At 41.2% G+C, this 20636-nt stretch overlaps 1 protein-coding gene across 1 annotated transcript in view; it reads right to left on the bottom strand.

Annotated features, from left to right (window-relative positions):
• The window catches only part of col21a1 (collagen, type XXI, alpha 1), a 457104-nt gene that overhangs the window by 36631 nt on the left and 399837 nt on the right, over nucleotides 1-20636 (bottom strand). Inside the window, exon 24 of the mRNA XM_060854885.1 lies at nucleotides 17722-17766. Within this exon, the coding sequence (XP_060710868.1) occupies nucleotides 17722-17766 (45 nt within the window). The remainder of the gene's footprint in view (nucleotides 1-17721; nucleotides 17767-20636) is intronic.

Here is a 20636-nt window from a genome sequence, read left to right as displayed (position 1 = left end):
TTGTGTCCCCCATCTATGAAATCCAAAGGCCAAGTTTAAATATTGCAGTATCACTCTATGTACTGATTTAATGCAAATGACTTACTAATATATTACCCAAAATTCAATTTATAACTCATGAATAATATTGTCCGTTTAAGTTACAAGTGCCTTATGGCATGAGAACTGAAATGTGTGGTCTTAATAATCGTAATTTCAACTACTTATTATTGCACTAAAATTAGGGTTGGTTAGCTCAGTTGGCTGAACAACTGGTCTGTGATACAGAGTAACATGAACAGCATGGGTTCAATTTCTGCACCAGCTGAGGTTAGCTGAAGGACTCTCCCCTCACTTGAGGCATGCTGACCGTCAGGTTTTTTAATAGATATTTTTATTAGAAATTTAACATTTTTACAAGTTTACAAAAATAAACATAACTCTCAAGTACAAATATTAATATACAATTAAATCTTAAATAAATAATAGCCAACATTTAACAAAAGAAAAATACCGAGAAAGAAAAAAAACAAAACTCACCTAACTACTAATCTAACCTACAACTAACCAGAGTGTATAATTAAGTCTCTTACATTATTCAAATAAGAGAAAGAAAAAAAAACAACGGATAACAATTGGGTAGTGAGATACATGCTCAGAATGTGTTAACATCAAATGTAACAAAACCTGTATTCGTGCGGGATTCCTCTCCCAAGGGGCCCTGGACCAGCCAGGATCGTAATCTCAATTAAATAAAAACCCTTGTTAGGATAGCTGAAATATCTGTTTTATATAATTCAAGAAGGGCTGTCATATTTTATGAAATAATTCGGTCTTTCGGTGCACCATATTTGTAAGGAAGTCAAGGGGAATACATTCCATAATTAATCTGTGCCAATTTGAAAGTCCAGGAGGGCCCTCAGCCACCCAGCTTACCAAAATATTTTTCCTTGCACAGAAAGAGAGAATAGAAAATAATCTCTTCCCGTGCATTTCAGGGAGGGTAAGTTCGAAAGCCCAAAAGGAGAGATACAGGGTCCACTTTAATTTCCGTTCCTAAAATTTCTGTCAGGGTACTTGCTACTTTAGTCCAGTATCTACGGATCTTATGACAGGTCCATAGGCAATGTACAAGAGTGCCCACCTCTATTTTACATTTGGGACACATTGGAGATGCTCCTGCCTTAAATTTTGCCAATTGATCCGGTGCTATATGGGCCCTATGAAGTATCTTCAGCTGGGTAGCCTGAGTTCTGTTGCAGATGGTGATTCTTCTGGTGTTTTCCCAAATCTCATTCCACGCTTCTATAGAGCTTTCTAGTCCCAAATCCTGATCCCATGTTTTAAGCAGATTGTCCATATCTCCCGATACTTCATCATTAGTAAATGATAAATAGTACTGATGGAGGATAGTACTGAATAGTACTGATTGGTCGTAGCACTCTACATTCTATATCTGATTTATAAAGACTATCTAATAACGTAGTCTTCTTCTGTATATAATTTCGAATTTGGAAGTATCGAAATAGGTCTCCATTAGGTAATCCGAATTTCTGACGCAGCTGTTCAAAAGACATCAGGACCCTTTCTTTAAATAGGTCCCCTAGACATGAGATACCTCTGGATCTCCAGAGTTTAAAAGTGGCATCTGTAAACCCCGGTTGAAATCCCCATGCTCCCACTATCGGCGCATGGGGGATGTTTTATGTGAATTGCCCTCACTTTGCCGCATTATATTCCAAGCTTTAATTGTAGATGGTAGATGGTAAATAGTCAGCCTGGAGCCCAGTTATAAGTGGAGTTCTGCAGGGATCAGTTCTGGGTCCTCTGCTGTTTGTAATTTTTATTAATGACTTGGAAGAGGGAGTCGAAGGGTGGGTCAGTAAATTTGCAGACGATATGAAGATTGGTGGAGTTGTGGATAGTGAGGAGGGCTGTTGTAAGGTGCAAAGGGACTTAGATATGATGCAGAGCTGGGCTGAGGAGTGGCAGATGGAATTCAACCCTGTCAAGTGTGAGGTCGTCCATTTTGGAAGGACAAATAAGAATGCGGAATACAGGGTTAACAGTAGGGTTCTTAGTAAGGTGGAGGAGCAAAAGGATCCTGGAGTCTATGTTCATAGCTCTTTGAAAGTTGCTACTCAGGTGGATAGACCTTGTAAGAAGGCCTATGGTGTATTAGTGTTCGTTAGCAGAGGAATTGGATTCAAGAGTCGTGAGGTGATGTTGCAGCTGTACAGGACCTTGGTAAGGCCACATTTGCGTTCTGGTCGCCTCACTTTAGGAAAGATGTGGAAGCTTTGGAGAGGGTGCAGAGGAGATTTACTAGGGATGTTGCCTGGAATGGAGAATAGGTCGTACGAGGATAGGTTGAGAGTGCTAGGCCTTTTCTCATTGGAATGGCGAAGGATGAGGGGTGACTTGATAGAGGTTTATAAGATGATCAGGGGAATAGATAGAGTAGACAGTCAGAGACTTTTTCCCCGGGCCCAAAAGAGTGTTACAAGGGGACATAAATTTAAGGTGAAGGATGGAAGGTATAGGGGAGATGTCAGGGGTAGGTTCTTTATCCAGAGAGTGGTGGGGGCATGGAATGCGCTGCCTGTGGGAGTGGCAGAGTCAGAATCATTGGTGACCTTTAAGCGGAAATTGGATAGGTACATGGATAGGTGTTTAATCTAGGAATGTTCGGCACAACATCGAAGGGCCTGTTCTGTGCTGTATTGTTCTATGTTCTATTTAGTATTATAAGGTGTTTACAGTGATCCGTAATGATTTTCCTCTTGTCTGAAAATAAAAGCTTAATAAGTGGGCATTTTACTTGAGAAGCCTCGATGCCCAGCCAGATTGATTGCAGATCAGACAAGACCCAATCAGCTATGTAACTTAATAGGGAACTTAACTGATATTTCCTAAAATCTGGGAAGTCTAATCCTCCCCTTGCCTGTGGAAGCTGTAGCTTCTTCAGCTTAATCAGGGGCCGTGTATGATTCCAGATAAAGGAACCCAACCAGCCATATAACTTATGTAGTGCCAGCCTCGGCAGCATCACCGGGAGCATTCACATAGGGTATAGGAGACGGGGAGGAACATTCATTTTAATTAGTGCTATTCTACCCAGCCAGGAAATTGGAAGGTTTCCCCATCGCTGGAGGTTCTGCCTTATCCTTTCCAGTAAATGCACAAAGTTAGCCTTGTATAACTGACCAAATACTGGGGTAATAAAAATGCTTAAATATAAGAAACCCTCCAGGGACCATGGAAAGGGAAAGTGGGATCCGTCCACTAAGTGGGGTATCATAGCAAGGCCACCCATTGGCATAGCCTCCGATTTTGAGAAATTAATTTTATAGCTTGAGAATGCGCTAAATGTATTAATAACTTGGATTAAGCGAGGTACAGACCTCACAGGATCACTGAGGAATAGAAGAACATCATCTGCATAAAGGGTAATTTTATGTTTACCTGTACCAATCCTCGGGGCCATTATATTAGGATCAGTCCGTATAGCTTCTGCTAGTGGCTCAATTATTAGCGTAAATAACAATGGCGAGAGAAGACATCCCTGACGGCAGTCCCTATCCACACTGAAGCTATCCGAGCCTAATCCATTGGTAATCACAACTGCTTTGGGATCACTATACAATTTTGAGACCCATTTGATAAACACCTTTCCAACGCCAAACCTTTCCAATGTGTAACACAAATATGACCATTCAACCCTATCGAATGCCTTTTCCGCATCTAATGAGACTGCTACTCCTGGTATCTTTCCCTGGTGACAGGCTTGAATCATATTCAAAACACTTCTAATATTGTTGGATGATCTACTGCCCTTAATAAACCCCGTCTGATCCTCCTTTATGATATGTGGCAGTACTCTTTCTAGTCTCAATGCTAACGTTTTAGAAAGGATTTTAAAATCTACATTCAGCAAGGATATTGGTCTGCATTACGCACAATCTTCTAGATCCTTTCCTTTTTTAAGGATAAGAAAGATATTTGCCTCTTTCAATGAAGGCGGCAGACAGCCCTGACTGTATGCGTAGTTATACATGTCCATAAGTGAACCAGCCAATATTCCTGTAAATTCTTTATAGAATTCAGCTTGAAAACCATCTGGGGCAGGTGCCTTACCGCTCTGAAGTTGCCTGATTGCGTCAAGCATTTCTTGGACTGTTAGGGGAGCATTTAAGACCGATACCTGTTCCGGAGTTAGGTCCGGAAAGGTCAAATTTTTTAAAAATGATTGCATCTTCCTAGTCCTGTCTTCACAATCCTGCGATTTATATAAATCAGAATAAAATTTTCTAAAGATTGCATTAATCCTTTATGATCATGAGTCAAAATACCCGTACTTTCCTTGATAGACGTGATAGTTTGAGGGGTCTTCTTTTGCTTTGCAAGAAATGCTAAGTATCTACCCGGTTTGTCACCAAATTCATATAACCTTTGTTTTGCAAATATTTCCCTCTGAGCCGTTTGGGTAAGCGTGGCATTTAGAGCTGTCCTAAGGGCCATAATCCTTTGCAATTTGATAATAGAAGGTCTATCAGCGTATGCTGTTTCAGCTGCTTTTAAGCGAGCTTTGAGCAGACGCTGTTGTTCTCCCTTTAATGTTTTCTGGGTTGCTGAGTAGGAGATGATCAAACCTTGCGCGGAAGCTTTGATGGTCTCCCACATCATTGATGGGTTGTTAGCCGTACCTAAATTAATTTCTAAAAAAGTTTTAAATTCTTGAGGAGTACTTTACAAATTTACTATCTTTCATCAGGAAGGAGTCCATGCGCCAATGCCGAGGGGGTGTACCATCGTTCCTTGCTTTGATTTCCATATAAACAGCAGCGTGATCGGAAATTGCTATACTACCTATTTTACAGGATGATATGGAATTTAAAAAAATCGAGGGGCCGAAAAACATATCAATTCTGGTATGACATTTATGTGGATTGGAGTAAAAAGAAAAATCTCTGCCCTGTGGATGAAGACATCTCCATACATCTACTAATCCTAATTCTTTGTTCAGATCCACCAATTGTCTAGATCTGGGAGATACTCCTGCAGTACTTTTGGGAATCCTATCTATTTCCGGATCCATAATACAATTAAAGTCTCCCCCTATAATTGTATGACGGGCACCAAGAGCCATCAATTTTGAGAAGGCTTCCGTTATAAATTTAAAGGGGTGTGCCGGGGGGCAGTACAAATTTAAAATCCCATATTCCTCTCCATTTATAAGGGCTTTAATCAGAATATATCATCCAGATTCGTATATTATCTGATTTAGGATTTTGAAAGGGAAATTCTTCCGAATAAGAATAACAACTCCCCTGCTTTTTGCGCTAAAAGAAGAAAATAAGGCCTGATCAAATCCAACCTGTCGTAATTTCAAGTGTTCTTTATCCAACAGGTGTGTCCCTGTAGGAGAGCTATATCAACTCTTTCTTTCTTGAGATTTGATAATATTTTCTTCCTTTTGACTGGCGAATTACTCCCCTTGACATTCCAGGTGCACCACTTAACCGACTGATCAACCATAATCGTCCAGGCAAATCCAAGACCCCTCGGGAGGGGAAACCCAGCCAGAACATCACGAGCATAGAGCAAATAAAATTCACAAAAATAAAGGCTCTCTAATACACTCACAACAGTGTAATAAAAAACTATTTCTAAATAATAAAAAAAACATATTCAAATGGAGATATCTCCCCTTGTTCTCAGGGGTTATTACTTCCTTTCCAAAGGTCCATCGTATCCTCTCCCAACCAGTGCCCCACCCATGACCCAGGCACTCCTCAATAGGATGGGGAGAATTCAAATATACTACAGAGCTAGAGTTAACAGTGAGCACCCTTCGCCCACCCCCCCACCCACACCAACACCTGGATATATTTGGTAATGTTAGTACCATGTATAAACATACATAACTATAAAATTACAACCTCAACAAGTAATACTTAAATATAATAATACAAAATAACAAGGGAAAACAACCCTGCCCCTAGAGACAGAGGTAAAATAGAATAAGGTAACCACTTCCCCCCACCAACATTAACTAGACCCTCAGGCTATATAGGATAATAAAAAAAACCCAAGGTGGGGGGGGAGAAAATCGTTAAGTAGAGAACTAATAAATCAATCCCTCTCCCCACCCCCCAAGATAATATTAAACAGTAAGGTAAAAAAAAAGGGAGGGATATATACCGGAGTGGGGGAAAGACAAACCAACATCCATTATCTCTTACAATTTATCTAAGAGAGTCCAAAAATTCCTTAGCCTTTTCCAGCGATCTGAAGTTATACACAGATCCTTCATGGTTAAAGCGTAGCGTCGCTGGGTAGCGTAAGGAGTACTGAATATTTAAGTCCCTTAAATACTTCTTCGCCTCATCGAATGCCTTCCTCTTTCGGACCAGAGCTGGGGAAAAATCCTGGAATAACAAGATCTTGGATCCTTTATAGATCATGGCTTGGGAATCTTTTCCAAGATTTCTAGAGGCTTCTAGGAGTATCTGCCTCTCCTTGTAGCTCTGCAGCTGGAACAGGACCGGGCGGGGGTGCTGGTTCGAGTCGGGCCCATGTATTGCAATCTGGTAGGCCTATTCTACACTTACCTGGCCTGATCCAGCCTCCAGATTTAACAGCTGTGGAAGCCACCGTTCGAGAAATGCTGTGAGCTGGCCTTCCTCTTCCTGTTCGGGAAGGCCCAGCAAATGAATATTTTTACGACCACCTCGATTCTCAAGGTCGTCAATGTGGTTCTCTAAGGTCCGGAGTCGCTGTTCGAGACTGCTGTAGTTTTGGAGGTCGTGGCCTGTAGCTCCACCCCTCCGACTTGGCGCTCGATTTCCTTAATGTCTCGGTTGTGCTTTTGCAGCGCGGCCGAGAGTGAGTCCCATCGGCTTCGGGACTCTTCAATAAAAGCGTCGATCTTCACATCCAGTTTGGAGATGATTTCCACGAGGCTCGCCACTGTAGGTAAGTCCCCTGGGGTGGCTGCGGACACCTCTGCTGCAGCTGGAGAGGTTGGGGAAGGGGCTCCTGCTTGCTGAGAGCTGCGAGCTCCCTTCCCTTTAGTCATTTTTACTGAAGATTAGATTGTTTAAAATGTAATACTAAGCAACTAATGAAATTAAACAGCTATTTTAAATGATTTGGTGAGTGTGGTGGGGTGTGACCCACTTTGCCCAAGTCTTGGGAGGAGCACTGTAGACTCAGACTTGCTGGGTCGCTACCATCTTGGATCCCCGACCGTCAGGTTAAACCACCACCAGCCATTTTTCTTTCTTATGAGAGCAGCCCTATGGTCTTGTAGGACTATGGAGACTTTGCCTTTTATTGCACTAATCTATCAATTCATTTATATTTCGCTATATAATATAAGGCCAATAACTTTGATAACAAACTGGGAAAGCATTATTTTCTTTGTAAGACCTCCCAAAAAGCACATCATTATGAATGTTTTGACTTAATTTGGTAACTGTATTATTTTTGAGGATTCATTCCTCGCTATTATGTCAACTGTGAATGTGATTGCTTGATACAACTGAGAATACCCTTGTTAAATCAGACTGTCCTTCACTACAAATTCATGGCTGGATAGAAAACCAAAATTATTTTGAAGTGCAAAACTTTGTCATTTTCATTGATATTTTGAAGATAGTTGGAAATAAATAAGCACATATCAAATAGTAGACAGAATTCAACATTATGAAAATAACTCAATCAGTTTGGACTTCAGAAAGACAAATCAGAATGTTTTCTTAATAATCAAAGATTGTGAGCCATGGAGGATCAAAGCATTTTGGGTGTATATAAATATAAACTATTTAAAGCTAGTATGTAGGTACAAGAAGTAGTAAAAATGTATAACAGAATATTGGCCTCTTTCTCAATAGAATTGGAAAACAAAAATAAGGAACTGATGTTTAAGTTACACAAAGCATTGGTCAGACCTTTTATGGAGTAGTGGATTTAGTTTTGAGAAAATGAATTGAAGGAGACACAGCACACATTCACTAGAACTATAATTTCTAAGGAAATAAATTAAAAGGATTGCTATGCTTGAGTTTAGAATCAAGGAGATTGATTTTACCAAAAATCAGCCAAGTGTCAATTTCAAGGAGTTGCATGGAGGATTTCTCTTTGAGAGCTTCAGCAAGTTTCCTCAGGCTATTTTCCTCAGCCTGCTTAATTAACATCATTTCTATTGTTCCCACTTGTACTGTCAGGCCCTCCTGAGTTTCCCAGTGCCAATTTTGATACAAAGTTGTGCACCAGGTCAAGCGCTGTCCTTTACATTTCCCATTTGTAAACTGCCCCAAAGGTGATATAGAAATGGAAATTCCCTCCTGTGCCGACATGGAACTGGAGGTCCTGATTAATGAGGTGATGCAGAGAAAGTCTTTGCTCAGGACCAGCAAAAGAGCCCACAACACAAATTGTGCCAACCTGGTCTGAATTTATTACCAATGTCTTTGCAATGTCCATGTTCTGGAGAAGTGTTCAGCACAGCTGCAAGAAAGTTAATGACTTTGTGCGCTTCACAAGGGTAAGTGCCAGCATTTTCTCTGTGTAATCTCACATTCACTCTACCTTTGCTGATGCATTCAGCTCCCATCAAGGCACATAGTCTATCTTAGTCACTACTGCATGCAACATCATTCCTCACTCACACTCACCTGAACCCCTCATACTAAGGCTTCTGTGTTGTCTACTCACTCGCCTAGGATGCCTCACCACACTTGCCCCAACAGCACCAGCATTAACAACTGTGCCAGCCTTATGCATCTCACCCAATTCAATGTTTTGTCTCATTCCAGGAGAAAACAGTCTACTATTGGCTGAGAAAAGCTAAGACAGGTGATAGGATGCCCAGCATCCATGTCCTCAGCCCCTAGAAAGTCAGATCCTTGCCTTAGTGGGAAAGGGTAGAGGTTGGCCCACGTGTTGAGACCTCCATATCCCATTAACCAAGTAACAATTATTATTAAGTGCTGTGCTACTGTTCCATTAGTCTTCCAACTCTGGGGAAGAACCACAAGTCTCACAGAGGGTGTACAGCAGGGTACCTCTACCAGCTCATATACAGATATTTTGGTTAATACATCGTGTAAATTAGAGTTGAGACCACAGACTGGTGCCATACCTCCGTAAGCAGCAGATGAAGAAATGCCCCACATTGTTAGCACTCAGAGTAGTTCTGGAGGGACCTTCAGGAGGAAACCCTATGGAATTGGCCATAATGTCATCCAAATGCACAGGTATACACTCAAGCATCAGGCAAGTTTGTCAGAGGTACTGGATAAATTGACACAAAAATTGGAGGAATCTATTGAAGCTATTTGAATCATGCTACCTCTGACATGTGAGTATGTAGCTGTCTCCTTGGAAAGGTTTTGGCAGCTGCTATGGACAGCCAGCTTCAGTGCACACAGTGTATGCTAGATATGTGTCAGACTATGGTGTAGGGGTGCAAGGGCATTTGGGTAGGACACACTTAACATGTCTAGCCAAATGCCTTTGAGGTAACCAGTACAGAACTCAAAGTCATGTCATGTGCTCTCTTAATCAAAGCCAGAAATATGCCTTGTTCAATCGTCTCTCATCTTTATGAGATTAGAGATTAGAGATTAGATTTACAGTGTGGAAACAGGCCCTTCGGCCCAACAAGTCCACACCGACCCGCCGAAGCGCAACCCACCCATACCCCTACATTTACCCCTTACCTAACACTACGGGCAATTTAGCTTGGCCAATTCACCTGACACGCACATCTTTGTGACTGTGGGAGGAAACCGGAGCACCCGGAGGAAACCCACGCAGACACGGGGAGAACGTGCAAACTCCACACAGTCAGTCGCCTGAGTCGGGAATTGAACCCAGGTCTACAGGCGCTGTGAGGCAGCAGTGCTAACCACTGTGCCACCGTGCCGCCCACTTACTCAGGTGATTCGTTATAATCTGTAACATATTGTCTAAAAGCGCAGTGGGACCAGATTCAGTGAAACTTCCAGAAGGACAAAGGGAAAATATCAGAGGAATATGACTAATTAGATTCACACTGTTAGTTAGAGTGTACAATCTCAAATTTACTTGTCCCTGTTGTGATTTGGAGGTGCCGGTGTTGGACTGAGGTGTACAAAGTTAAAAAGTTCACAACACCAAGTTACAATCCAATAGTAATAGGGAAGAAAGAAATGGCAGAGGAACTGAATAGGTACTTTACATTAGTCTTCACGTTGAAAGACACCATTCCCCACTACTGCATTCTTCAGCAGTTCAATGTCCACACTTGCATCTCTCGTACCTTTTATGTATAACATAGAACATCACAGTGCAGTACAGACCCTTCGGCCCTTGATGTTGTGCCAACCTGTGGAACCTATCTGAAGCCTATGTATCCTATGCTATTCCATTTTCATCCATATGTTTATCCAATGACCATTTAAATGCCATTAAAGTTGGCAAATCTACAACTTTATATGTTGACTAATTACTGCTGGCAACTATTGAAAGCTGCCTGGCTTTGTGTCTGCACTAAATAGCAAGGCAAGACAGAAGTAATGTGAGCCTTAAAATTCTAAATGAGGCAACTAATTGCTAAATATAAAAATAAGGGAGAGATTCTATAGGCATCCATACAGGTGCAAAGTGAGTGAATGCTCAGAAGCCAAACAAGAAACCTTTACCTTGGTCCAATCCAGGACGTGGGTGCTTGCCCGTATGCACGTATACACTGGCAGCTGCATTATGGTGAAAGGTGTTGGTGCACTCTAAAGTACAATACTGAAGTGCAGAACAGCCCTGTTCATGTGTCATGATGATGCAATGAGGTTGGTATGTGTCTGATGCCAACCTCCATGAATGAGGTTTCGGGCAGTAACCCAGGGAGCGTAATCAGAGATGTTGGGGATTGCTGTTTGAGTTGGAGGCCTGGAGAAGCAAAAGGTGAGCTGGATCTGTCATGTACTTAATCTGACTTTCATGTCAGAAATTGTTGCCATCTAGTTTCTCTCCAATGTGGGAGAATAGGAAATGTGTATAATTAGGTAAGATTAGATATTAATGGCATGTAAATATGCTTGCCACATTTCCCAACTGACCCACCATTGATTATGTTGTTCAGGAGTTGGGAAGATTCCACTAAGATATTTTTATGACAAAGGAATTGAAAAGGTTAACTAGAGAATCCAGTTTGGTTGGTTGAGAAATTTGGAGCAACAAGGTTTAATTGTACTTTTAAAAGGTGATTCCAGGAAGCACCTCTGCACTGGAGTTCTGGGTATTTGAAGTTTTGAGACTAAAATTGTTGGATTTTTGATAAATAAGAATATTGATAAGGAATAAATAGAGTAAATGGTGTAAAGTTACACATCTGCAATGAGCTAAATGATTAGCAGAACAGACTCAAATTCTGAATGGCCTTTCCCTATACCTATGTTCCTAATGAAAATTAGGGACTTAAAAGATAAATAGATAGATAGATAGATAAACAGATAGATAGATAGATAGAAATTTATTGATACTTGTATTTGGGAAAACACAGCAAATGGCATACAGCTAATGGTAGTTGTCTTTTCTCTAGGATAGGGGATTTCAAGACCGGGGCACATATTTAAGGTGAAAGAAAAGAGATTGAAGAAAGACATAAGAGACACTTTTTGCATGTGGTTTGCATGTGGAATGAACTTCCTGAGAAAGTGGTGGATGTGGGTACAATTACAATGTTTAAAAGATATTTGGATTGATACATGAATAGGTAAGGTTTGGAGGGATATTGGCCAGGAGCAGGCAGGTGGGACTAGTTTAGTTGGAATTATGTTCAACATGGACTGGTTGGGCCGTACTGCTGTATGACTCTATGACTCTATGTGTATGTTGCCACAAAACAGCATCATTTAATTACATTAATTATATATGAAAAAAGAGACAAAGTTTAGACAAATATCTTTTTTTGTTCATTCCAAAGCCTCATTGTTTCATGAATTGGCCATTGTGGAAGACCAGGAACTGTCCAACTGCTGAGGACTGGGGGCCTCTTGAAACTGCCAAGAACCAGGAGCCTGTCAAAACTTTCAAACACTAGGGGACTGTCAAAACCACCAAGGACTGGGGGTCCATTGAAACTGCTGAGATGAGGGAGTCTGTTGAAACCGCTGAGGACGGGGCTGATCAAAACTACTGAGGCCTGGGCCCATCAAAACTGCTGAGGCCTGGGGCCGATCAAAACCGCTGAGGCCTGGGCTCATCAAAACCATAGAGGCCTGGGCCCATCAAAATTGCTGAGACCTGGGCCCATCAAAACCGTTGAGGCCCAGGGCCAATCAAAACTGCTGAGGCCTGGGGCCGATCAAAAGCGCTGAGGTCTGGGGTCCATCAAAACGGCTGAGGCCTGGGCCCATCAAAACTGCTGAGGCCCGGGGCTGATCAAAACTGCTGAGGCCCGGGGCCGATCAAAACCGCTGAGGTCTGGGGTCCATCAAAACTGCTGAGGCCCGGGGCCCATCAAAACTGTTGAGGCCCAAGGCCGATCAAAACCGTTGAGGCCTGGGGCACATCGAAATTGCTGAGGCCTGGGCCCATCAAAACCGTTGAGGTCCGGGGCCGATCAAAACCACTGAGGTCTGGGGCCCATCAAAACCGCTGAGGCCTGGGTCCATCAAAACTGCTGAGGCCCGGGGCTGATCAAAACGCTGAGGCCTGGGCTCATCAAAACCGCTGAGGCCCGGGGCCAATCAAAACCGCTGAGGTCTGGGGCCCATCAAAACTGCTGAGGCAGGCGGCCCATCAAAACTGCTGAGGCCCAGGGTCAATCAAAATCGCTGAGGCCTGGAGCCCATTACAAGTGTTGAGGCCAGGCCACATCAAAACCGCTGAGGATCACAAGCCTATCGAAACAACCAAGGCCTGGGGCATGCCAAAATCACCAAGGACCAGGAGTTTGTTGAAACTGCTGAGGATGGAGGCCTGCCAAAACTGCTTGGGATCTGGGGCTGTCCAACTGAAACATCAGTTGTTGTAAGAAAAAATGATGAATTTGAGACAAAAGTAAATTAAGAACTAATTAAAAAAGGATGCAGCCGGTCAGCCAAAAGGGAGTTGCAGTCCAGAAGCTTGAACACTACCTAACCTGTTGTTTCTGTCATCTCATAAAAATGTACATACATAATACATTCATCCATACTTCAAAGGGTAAATAATTCTTGTGTATTAGTACAGCTTAAGAGTTTGTGCTGTAGGTACACTTAAATAATTCCATAACACTCCAGGAATAACTTTGGGAGAAGCAGGAAAGAATTGTCACTTTATTATCAGTAACCAATTATTTGATAATGTTTGGTGTCACAGTCTGGAATGTGATAATTTTGTGAATTCTTGTTCTGGCAATTGTGCGTGTTGATAATCCATGCTGGCTGTAATCTTCTAGTCATTCATATTGAAACTTTGACAAATGCACCCGAATTCCAGCACTGACCATGATTTCAGCAGTGCTTTAATTTGCACAAACAGAATACACAACAGCGTGTAATTGCATAGCATTCTAATGCAATAAAAAGTTTTAGGGTACTTCATTGCAGTGTGTTAAATTAACATTTCATACCAAGTCACGTAGAAGACAGCCAAATGTTTATACGAAATTTTAAAGAATGTCTTGAAAGAGTATAGAGAGGTAGAGATGCAGGACATAGATCTCATGAACAAAATTAGGTTGCGGAGAGCATGAGAGGTTATAGAGGGGGAACTGGAGGAAAAACAAGGGACCTCAAGTGGGGCTTTAGAGGTCTGTTGTTCAGAATAGTAAGCCCAAAAGGTTAAAAGAAAGGGATGAGTGGAAATGGAAGTGATGGGCTTGGTTTTGGAGTGGCAGCCAAATACTCATGTGATTGAACATAGGGAAAAGTCAAGTTACCAGACTATATATTGAGAAATATAAAACCTTGATAGTAATTATGAGATAAGAGACAAAAGAGGGAGGCCATGAATAAAATTAGAGCTCTATGAAGGATAACTTCAGTGTAGGTAGGGTGGAATGAGCATGCAGCAACAATGAATTGGTCAAGTGCAGTGTCAGGAATTTCATAAGAAGTCACAGAGTTCTAAAGTGTAGAGTATTGGTGGATGCTCTGATGGAGTTATTTCTGTAGAAATGAAAATCCAGGAAATGTACAGAATTAATTGCAATTCAGAAAGATGATGGTGAAGTTTGAGACCACCACAAAATCCAGAGGTGACCGTGATTTGTCTTCAGCCCAGGTAAATGAGTTTCTGGCCAGGAACTATCTGGAATTGGAAATCAGATGATGTTCTTTACTGAGTGTCATGGCACCCTCCTGATGGCCATAGTCCCTTCAATCAACTAAGGACTACTTATTTTAGACTTGCAGACTTGGCAATGAAGTTGAAGCATGTGCAGGATGGTTGCCATATCAGCTTCTAGCACATGCCATTGGTGTAACATTGATGTAGTATGGAAACATATAGCAAGGTGACCACCTTCTTCACTGCTCAGTACTGGCAACCACAACAAGCTGCCTTGCTTTCTGTTTGCACTAAAAGGACAAGCAAGACAAGACTATTGTGAGCCAGTAAGTCTGAATAAAGTGGCAATGGGCTAAAAGGCAAGGTAAGGAAGGGATGCTTTGAATTTCCAAGAAAGTGCAAATGAATGAGTATTAAGAAAGGAAAGTAATGGCCTGAGAATGCACCATATTCTGATACATGCAATGTTTGTAAGTCAACCACGTTTCGCATCAAGTTACAGAAGTATTGCAACGTAAGTTGTCAGTGAGCTCCAAAATACGATTGTGAAGTGCTGAATTGTATGCTAAGGTAGTTGGTTGTTAAGATATGCTACAGTGATGTCCTTTGGTATTGTGATGTTGCTGATTTCAGTATTTCATGCCCTGAGGAGATATTGGGGAATGCCAGCCAACATGGAGACCCAGAGAAGCACTGCCAAGCTGCAGCTTCCTAGTTAACTGGCTCCGACTTTCAGAAGTTGGAAAGTACAACAATCTAGTTTCTCATTCGGACCTGGGAGAATTGCAACCTGCTTGGAAATTAGGTGAGATTAACCAGCAATAAGACAGAAATGTATGAAAATACATTCCTCTCTCCTTACCAGTGGGATTCTCCTCTTGCAATTGAAAACTTAAGTGGAAATTACATTTCTCACTATCGTGAATTGCATTTTTTCATTCTCACTGTATTTTTGTTAATTTCTCACCATTGCTCATGCTGCTCAAGGGCTCAGAGTCCAATGAGTTTATGCACTTGTTAAATACGTAAGATTTTTTCACAACCGCAAAAGTTGTCTTACCTTCACCAAAGGTGTCCCGGACTAGATCCAAACGGATACCAAACCTCTCCAAAAGCAAAATATAAACAAACCTTCAATACTCACACTTTACAACATCTGCATTCCTACACTCCCTGTGCCCTACCCATGCAATCTAATGCACTCTGATAGCTCCTCATCTTTTCCATGCCATTTACACCCCGCTAACCATCCTCAAGGCCATTCAGACACCTGCGTCAGAAGTGCCAACTTCCTCCAAACATTCTTTCCCCTTCATCTGCCTGCCAATTCATTGAATATATTCAAACACACATGCACACATAATAATTCTTGTTTTATTACTTAAGGCTCTGTATTAACGACTGCACACTATACAGAAAAGCACTCTCATTCATAAAAAAACACATTTTGATACTCGTTGACAGTTCTTAATAGTTAACACTTGTTGACACTTCATGACAGTTCTTAAGAAGCCTTGATGAGTTGGACTTTTCCAAGGGTTTGTGCAACTTTTGCACACAATCTGTTCTACAGCTAATAGTCCCAGAGGGAACCTGATCCTCATCATCAAAGAATTTCTGACCCCTTTCTACAAGGGGTTGGGGACCATATCTGCGGGACCAGCTCAGCTCTCCAAGGGCTATCCTCGCTATGGAGGAGGCAGACCTGCTGTTACCTGGTCTCATCTCCACACTCTGGTTCCGACATCAAGGACTCATTCTGAGTGAAGGCAACGGGTCATCTAAAGGGCCAGCTGCTTCAAGGAAGCATATATATGTGAATTACAAACTAGCCCTCATTCTGCTCTCACAAAAATTAGAAATGGCAGGTTGTGGCAGGACTTGGGGGAATTCCTAACTTATTCTGGTGTTTTCACCTCATTTAGATACCCTCTGTCATGATGAACATCCAGGCCTGAATGTGTTTTGATCTTCAGCACAGAATGATTTCCGGTCACTAAGCTGGTTTCTGGTTGTCTCATTCACCTTAAAGTCTATATCTTTGATTAATATAGCGTGTATCTCTGATAGTTATAATCTTTTAAATCCTTTACGCCATAGAAATTTTAGGATTTTTAATCCATTAATGATGCATATAAATGTAAGATGTTGTTAATAAATTACTTATCTTGAGCTAAAATAAAACCTGAAAATGCTATTTTAAATTTCTAGTATTTTACTTCAGTAATTACCTTGATCACAGTGTGAGATTATTGCTGTTTTTGTATAGGAATGTTGAACAAAAACTTGATCAACCACATTTTTATATGATTATATACGAAGACACACCAAGAGAAATACAATACAATCAAAGGAGAGGTGAGAGTAACTAATGACATCAAGGCTTCATTTGACTGATTGTGGCATCAAGGCCCCTTAGAAAATCTGTGGTCAATAGGAATCGGGGAAAACTCTCTGTTGGTTAGAATCATATGTGGCATAAAGGAAGATGATTGTGCTTATTGGAGCACCATCCTCAGAATGGTGTTGTGGGTCCAACCATCTTCAGTTGCTTCATCAATGACTTTCCCCTCATCATAAGATCATAAATTGGGATGATTATCAATGATTGTACAATGTTTAGCACCATTCAAAACTTTTCAGATACTGAAGCAGTCCATGTTCAAATGTAATAAGATTTGGTCAATATCCAGGCTTCGGCTGACAAGTGGCATGTAATGTTTGTGTCACACAAGTGCTAAGTAATGACCATCTTCAACAAGAGAGATTATAACTACTTCGCACTGTCACTACCTCGCTCATTAAGTATATTCCGGGTGTTATCAATGATCTGGCACTGAATTGGACCGCCATTTATTATTATAGCTACAAAAGCAGGTTAAACACCAGGAATTCTGTAGAGAGTAACTTACCTCTTGACTCCCCAAAACCTGTCTATAAGGCACAAGTCACGAGCGTGATGGAATACTCATAACTTGCTTGGATGAATGCAGCTCCAACGATACTCAAGAAACTTGACACCATCTTAACAAAGTAGTCACCTGATGGTACCACACCCACAAACATTCACTTGTTCCACCAAAGATGCTCAATAGCAGCAGTGTGCACTATCCACAAGATGCAGTGTAGAAAATCATCAAGGCTCCCTGAACAGTATCTTCCAAACCCATGGTCACTACCATCTAGAAGGACTGACTTTGAAACAGATACATGGGAACACCACCACCTCCAGGTTTCCTCTAAAACACTTGCCACTCTGATTTGGAATACTATCGCTGTTTGTTCAGTGTTGCTACTTCATAATCCTATAACTTTTGCCTTAATGGCAATGTGGATCTACCTACAAAATGGACTGTAGCAATTCTGGCAGTCAGCTCCCTATCACTTTCTCAAGGGCAGGGGGACAGGCAACACATGATGGCCCAGTCAGGGATGCCCAAATCCTACAAATGAATATAAAAAAGATGAGTTAGATGTTACCTGTAGTCCTGGAAGTCCTGGCTGTCCTGATAAACCCTTGTAACCCTTTTCAAAAGAAATAAGAATCATTATTACAAAGAGAACTTAGTTCCAATGTCAGTAAATATATAACACAAAAATTGTAATTTTAGAAATATGAAACTCTGACTTCACTATCTAATAATTTTAATTGGGATGAACATTGAAAGACCGCCAAAGTTACATTTTTACTCATTACTCACTAGCTAATAACTATTCATATGGGATTTGAAAAACTTCTAAGAATCAGTTGCTTCCATTGTAGTCAAATCTACAGTAAATATTTAAGAGAATAACTGGACAGAAGATAGTGCTTTAGTTGTCAGTGCTTTCCAAAAGAAATACAAACGAGACTCGTAAGAAAAACGGAAGTAATTCATAAACTCATCACATTTTGGAGAGAGTAAAATTCTTTAGTCTGGATAGATTGCATTATTAACTAAATTATAGAACAATAACAATGTGTTAACAAATCATTACAAAAGGGAGCTGCAGAACAAATTCTTATATTTAGAAAGAAAGGTAGTTCAGGAAACTATTGACCAGAACCATAGGATGTGTATTTGATAGGAAATCCCAAATTTTGTCTGCCAATACTGGCAATGCATTTGGCATTCACTGTTATTGGATGCTATAGCTATCCAGCAATTTCTGGTCTGGACTGTGGCGCATAAGTCCAAACGTTGTGGTGGGCTTTCCAAATTTACTCCGTAGCTCCACTGTTGGACTGAAAATTTAAAACACAAGTATTGAACCAGTATTAGGGATAACTGCCCGTCAATTATGTAAAGAATATTAAACCTTCTGTGAAATGAATCATACTGAATAAATCAGACTTAATGTGTTTCTATTGAAACAGCCTTTCCTAGAGTATTTGTGGTACAATGACTTATAAGCAACACCCAAAACTTCCTGCCATTTTTGCCCACAGAACACAAAGAACAAGACAACACAGGAACAGGTCCTTTGGCCCTCCAAGTCTACGCTGCCACATTTTGTGCTTCCATACTAAAACTATATATATATATATATATACACATATATATACACACACACACACTAATATATATTCAAATATATAACAGAAAAGTATTTATAAACTAAAAAAAAATTGAGATCAAATTTCATGTTTCACTTACAGGATCCTTACCCTCTTTCCCTTCCTATTCATATATTTGCCCACGTGCTTCTAGAATGCTGCTATTGAGTCTGCTTTCACCACCTCCGCTGGCTATGCATTCCAGGCACACACCACCTGTGAAAAACTTGCCTCACACTGTGTTTTTAACTTCCCCACACACCTTGAACCTGTGTCCTCCAGTAATTGACCCCAACCCCCAACCCTGGGGAAAAGCCTCATACTTTCCACTTTAACCACGTCATTCACAATCTTATAAACTTCTATGAGGTTGCCCCCCCAACCTCTTGCGTTCCAGTAAAATCAAACCTAAACTAGCCAATCTTTCTTCATAGCTAAAGTCCCCCATACCAGGTAACATCTTGGTAAACTGTTTCTGTGCCCCTTCCAAAGCGTCCACATCCTTCTGGTAGTGTCCTGACCAGTCTGTATTTAATATTCCACATGTGGCCTCACTGAAGCTCTATAAAGCTGCAGCATCACTTGTCTATACTTATCGTCAATGCCCCTTCCAATGAAGTCATGATGTGGAGGCGCCGGCATTGGACTGGGGTGGACAAAGTTAAAAATCACAAAACACCAAGTTATAGGCCAACAGGTTTATTTCGAAGTACTAGCTTTTGGACCGCTTCTCCTTCATCAGGTAACTAGTGGGACAGGATCATTAGACATACAATTAATAGCAAAAGATCATAGCATCATGCAACTGATGTAATATATTGAACAAACCTAGATTGCCGTTAAATCTTTTATCTTTTAGAATGGGTTGCAGGTATTGAATCATTACTATGTAAATCCCAGAACGTCTTTCAAGTCACATTCCTGAGATAATATAAGGTTTTATAAATAAAAGTGACATCTCAGTTCAGGCAATACATTAAAGGTATAAGGTTACAGTCTGTCTGTATTCCAATCTTGAGTCAGATTGGTTCTATTTCCAAAGGAGGAATTTATAAAATTTCACATGGATTGACTGCCTGCAGATTGTGTGCTTTTTGAACAAAATAGAATGTATCTGCAAATACAATTCTGCAAATGCAAATTCATCCTACAGTCCTATATGTGTTTGTGCGTGTATGTGAGGGAGAGAGTGAGGGAGTGTATGTGTGGGAGAGAGTGTGAGCGGGTGCGTGTGAGTGCTTGTGAGTGTTTGTGTGTGCGTGCTTGGTACAGTGTGACAGAGTATAAGTTTGTGAGAGAGTGAGCACATGGGTGAGAGTGTGTGGGGTGCATGCATGTGTCTGAGAGATAGTGTGTGTATGAGAGAGGGTCTGTGTGAGTGTGTGAGCATGTGTGCTTGAGTGGGAGGGTGTGTGTGAGAATGTATAGTGTAGTGGGGTCACCTGTAGTGTGATATGAACCCAAGGTCCTGAGTTAAGGCCACCCTCATGGGTACCAAACTTGGCTATCAGCCTTTGCAGAGTGGCCGAGCAGAGGCTGAAAGCCACGTTTGGAAATATAACCAGTCTGACTCAAGATTGGAATACAGATAAACTCCAACCTCACATGAATTGATACCTGCAACCCATTCTAAAAGATGAAAGACTTAACAGCACTCTAAGTACGTTCAATATATGGTATTAGTTGCGTGATACGATGATCTTTTGTTATACATTCTGTGTCTTATGTCCTGCCCCATTAGTTACCTGATGAAGGAGCAATCTTCAAATTAAGGCAAGCATGCCATAAACCCTTTTTTTACTACCTCTTCTGCCAGCAATGCCACCTTCAGTGATCTATGGATCTGTACACCCAGATC

Source organism: Hemiscyllium ocellatum, chromosome 3, assembly GCF_020745735.1.
Source record: "Hemiscyllium ocellatum isolate sHemOce1 chromosome 3, sHemOce1.pat.X.cur, whole genome shotgun sequence".
Classification (NCBI taxonomy): domain Eukaryota; kingdom Metazoa; phylum Chordata; class Chondrichthyes; order Orectolobiformes; family Hemiscylliidae; genus Hemiscyllium; species Hemiscyllium ocellatum.
This window is presented reverse-complemented; position numbering and strand designations above follow the sequence as displayed.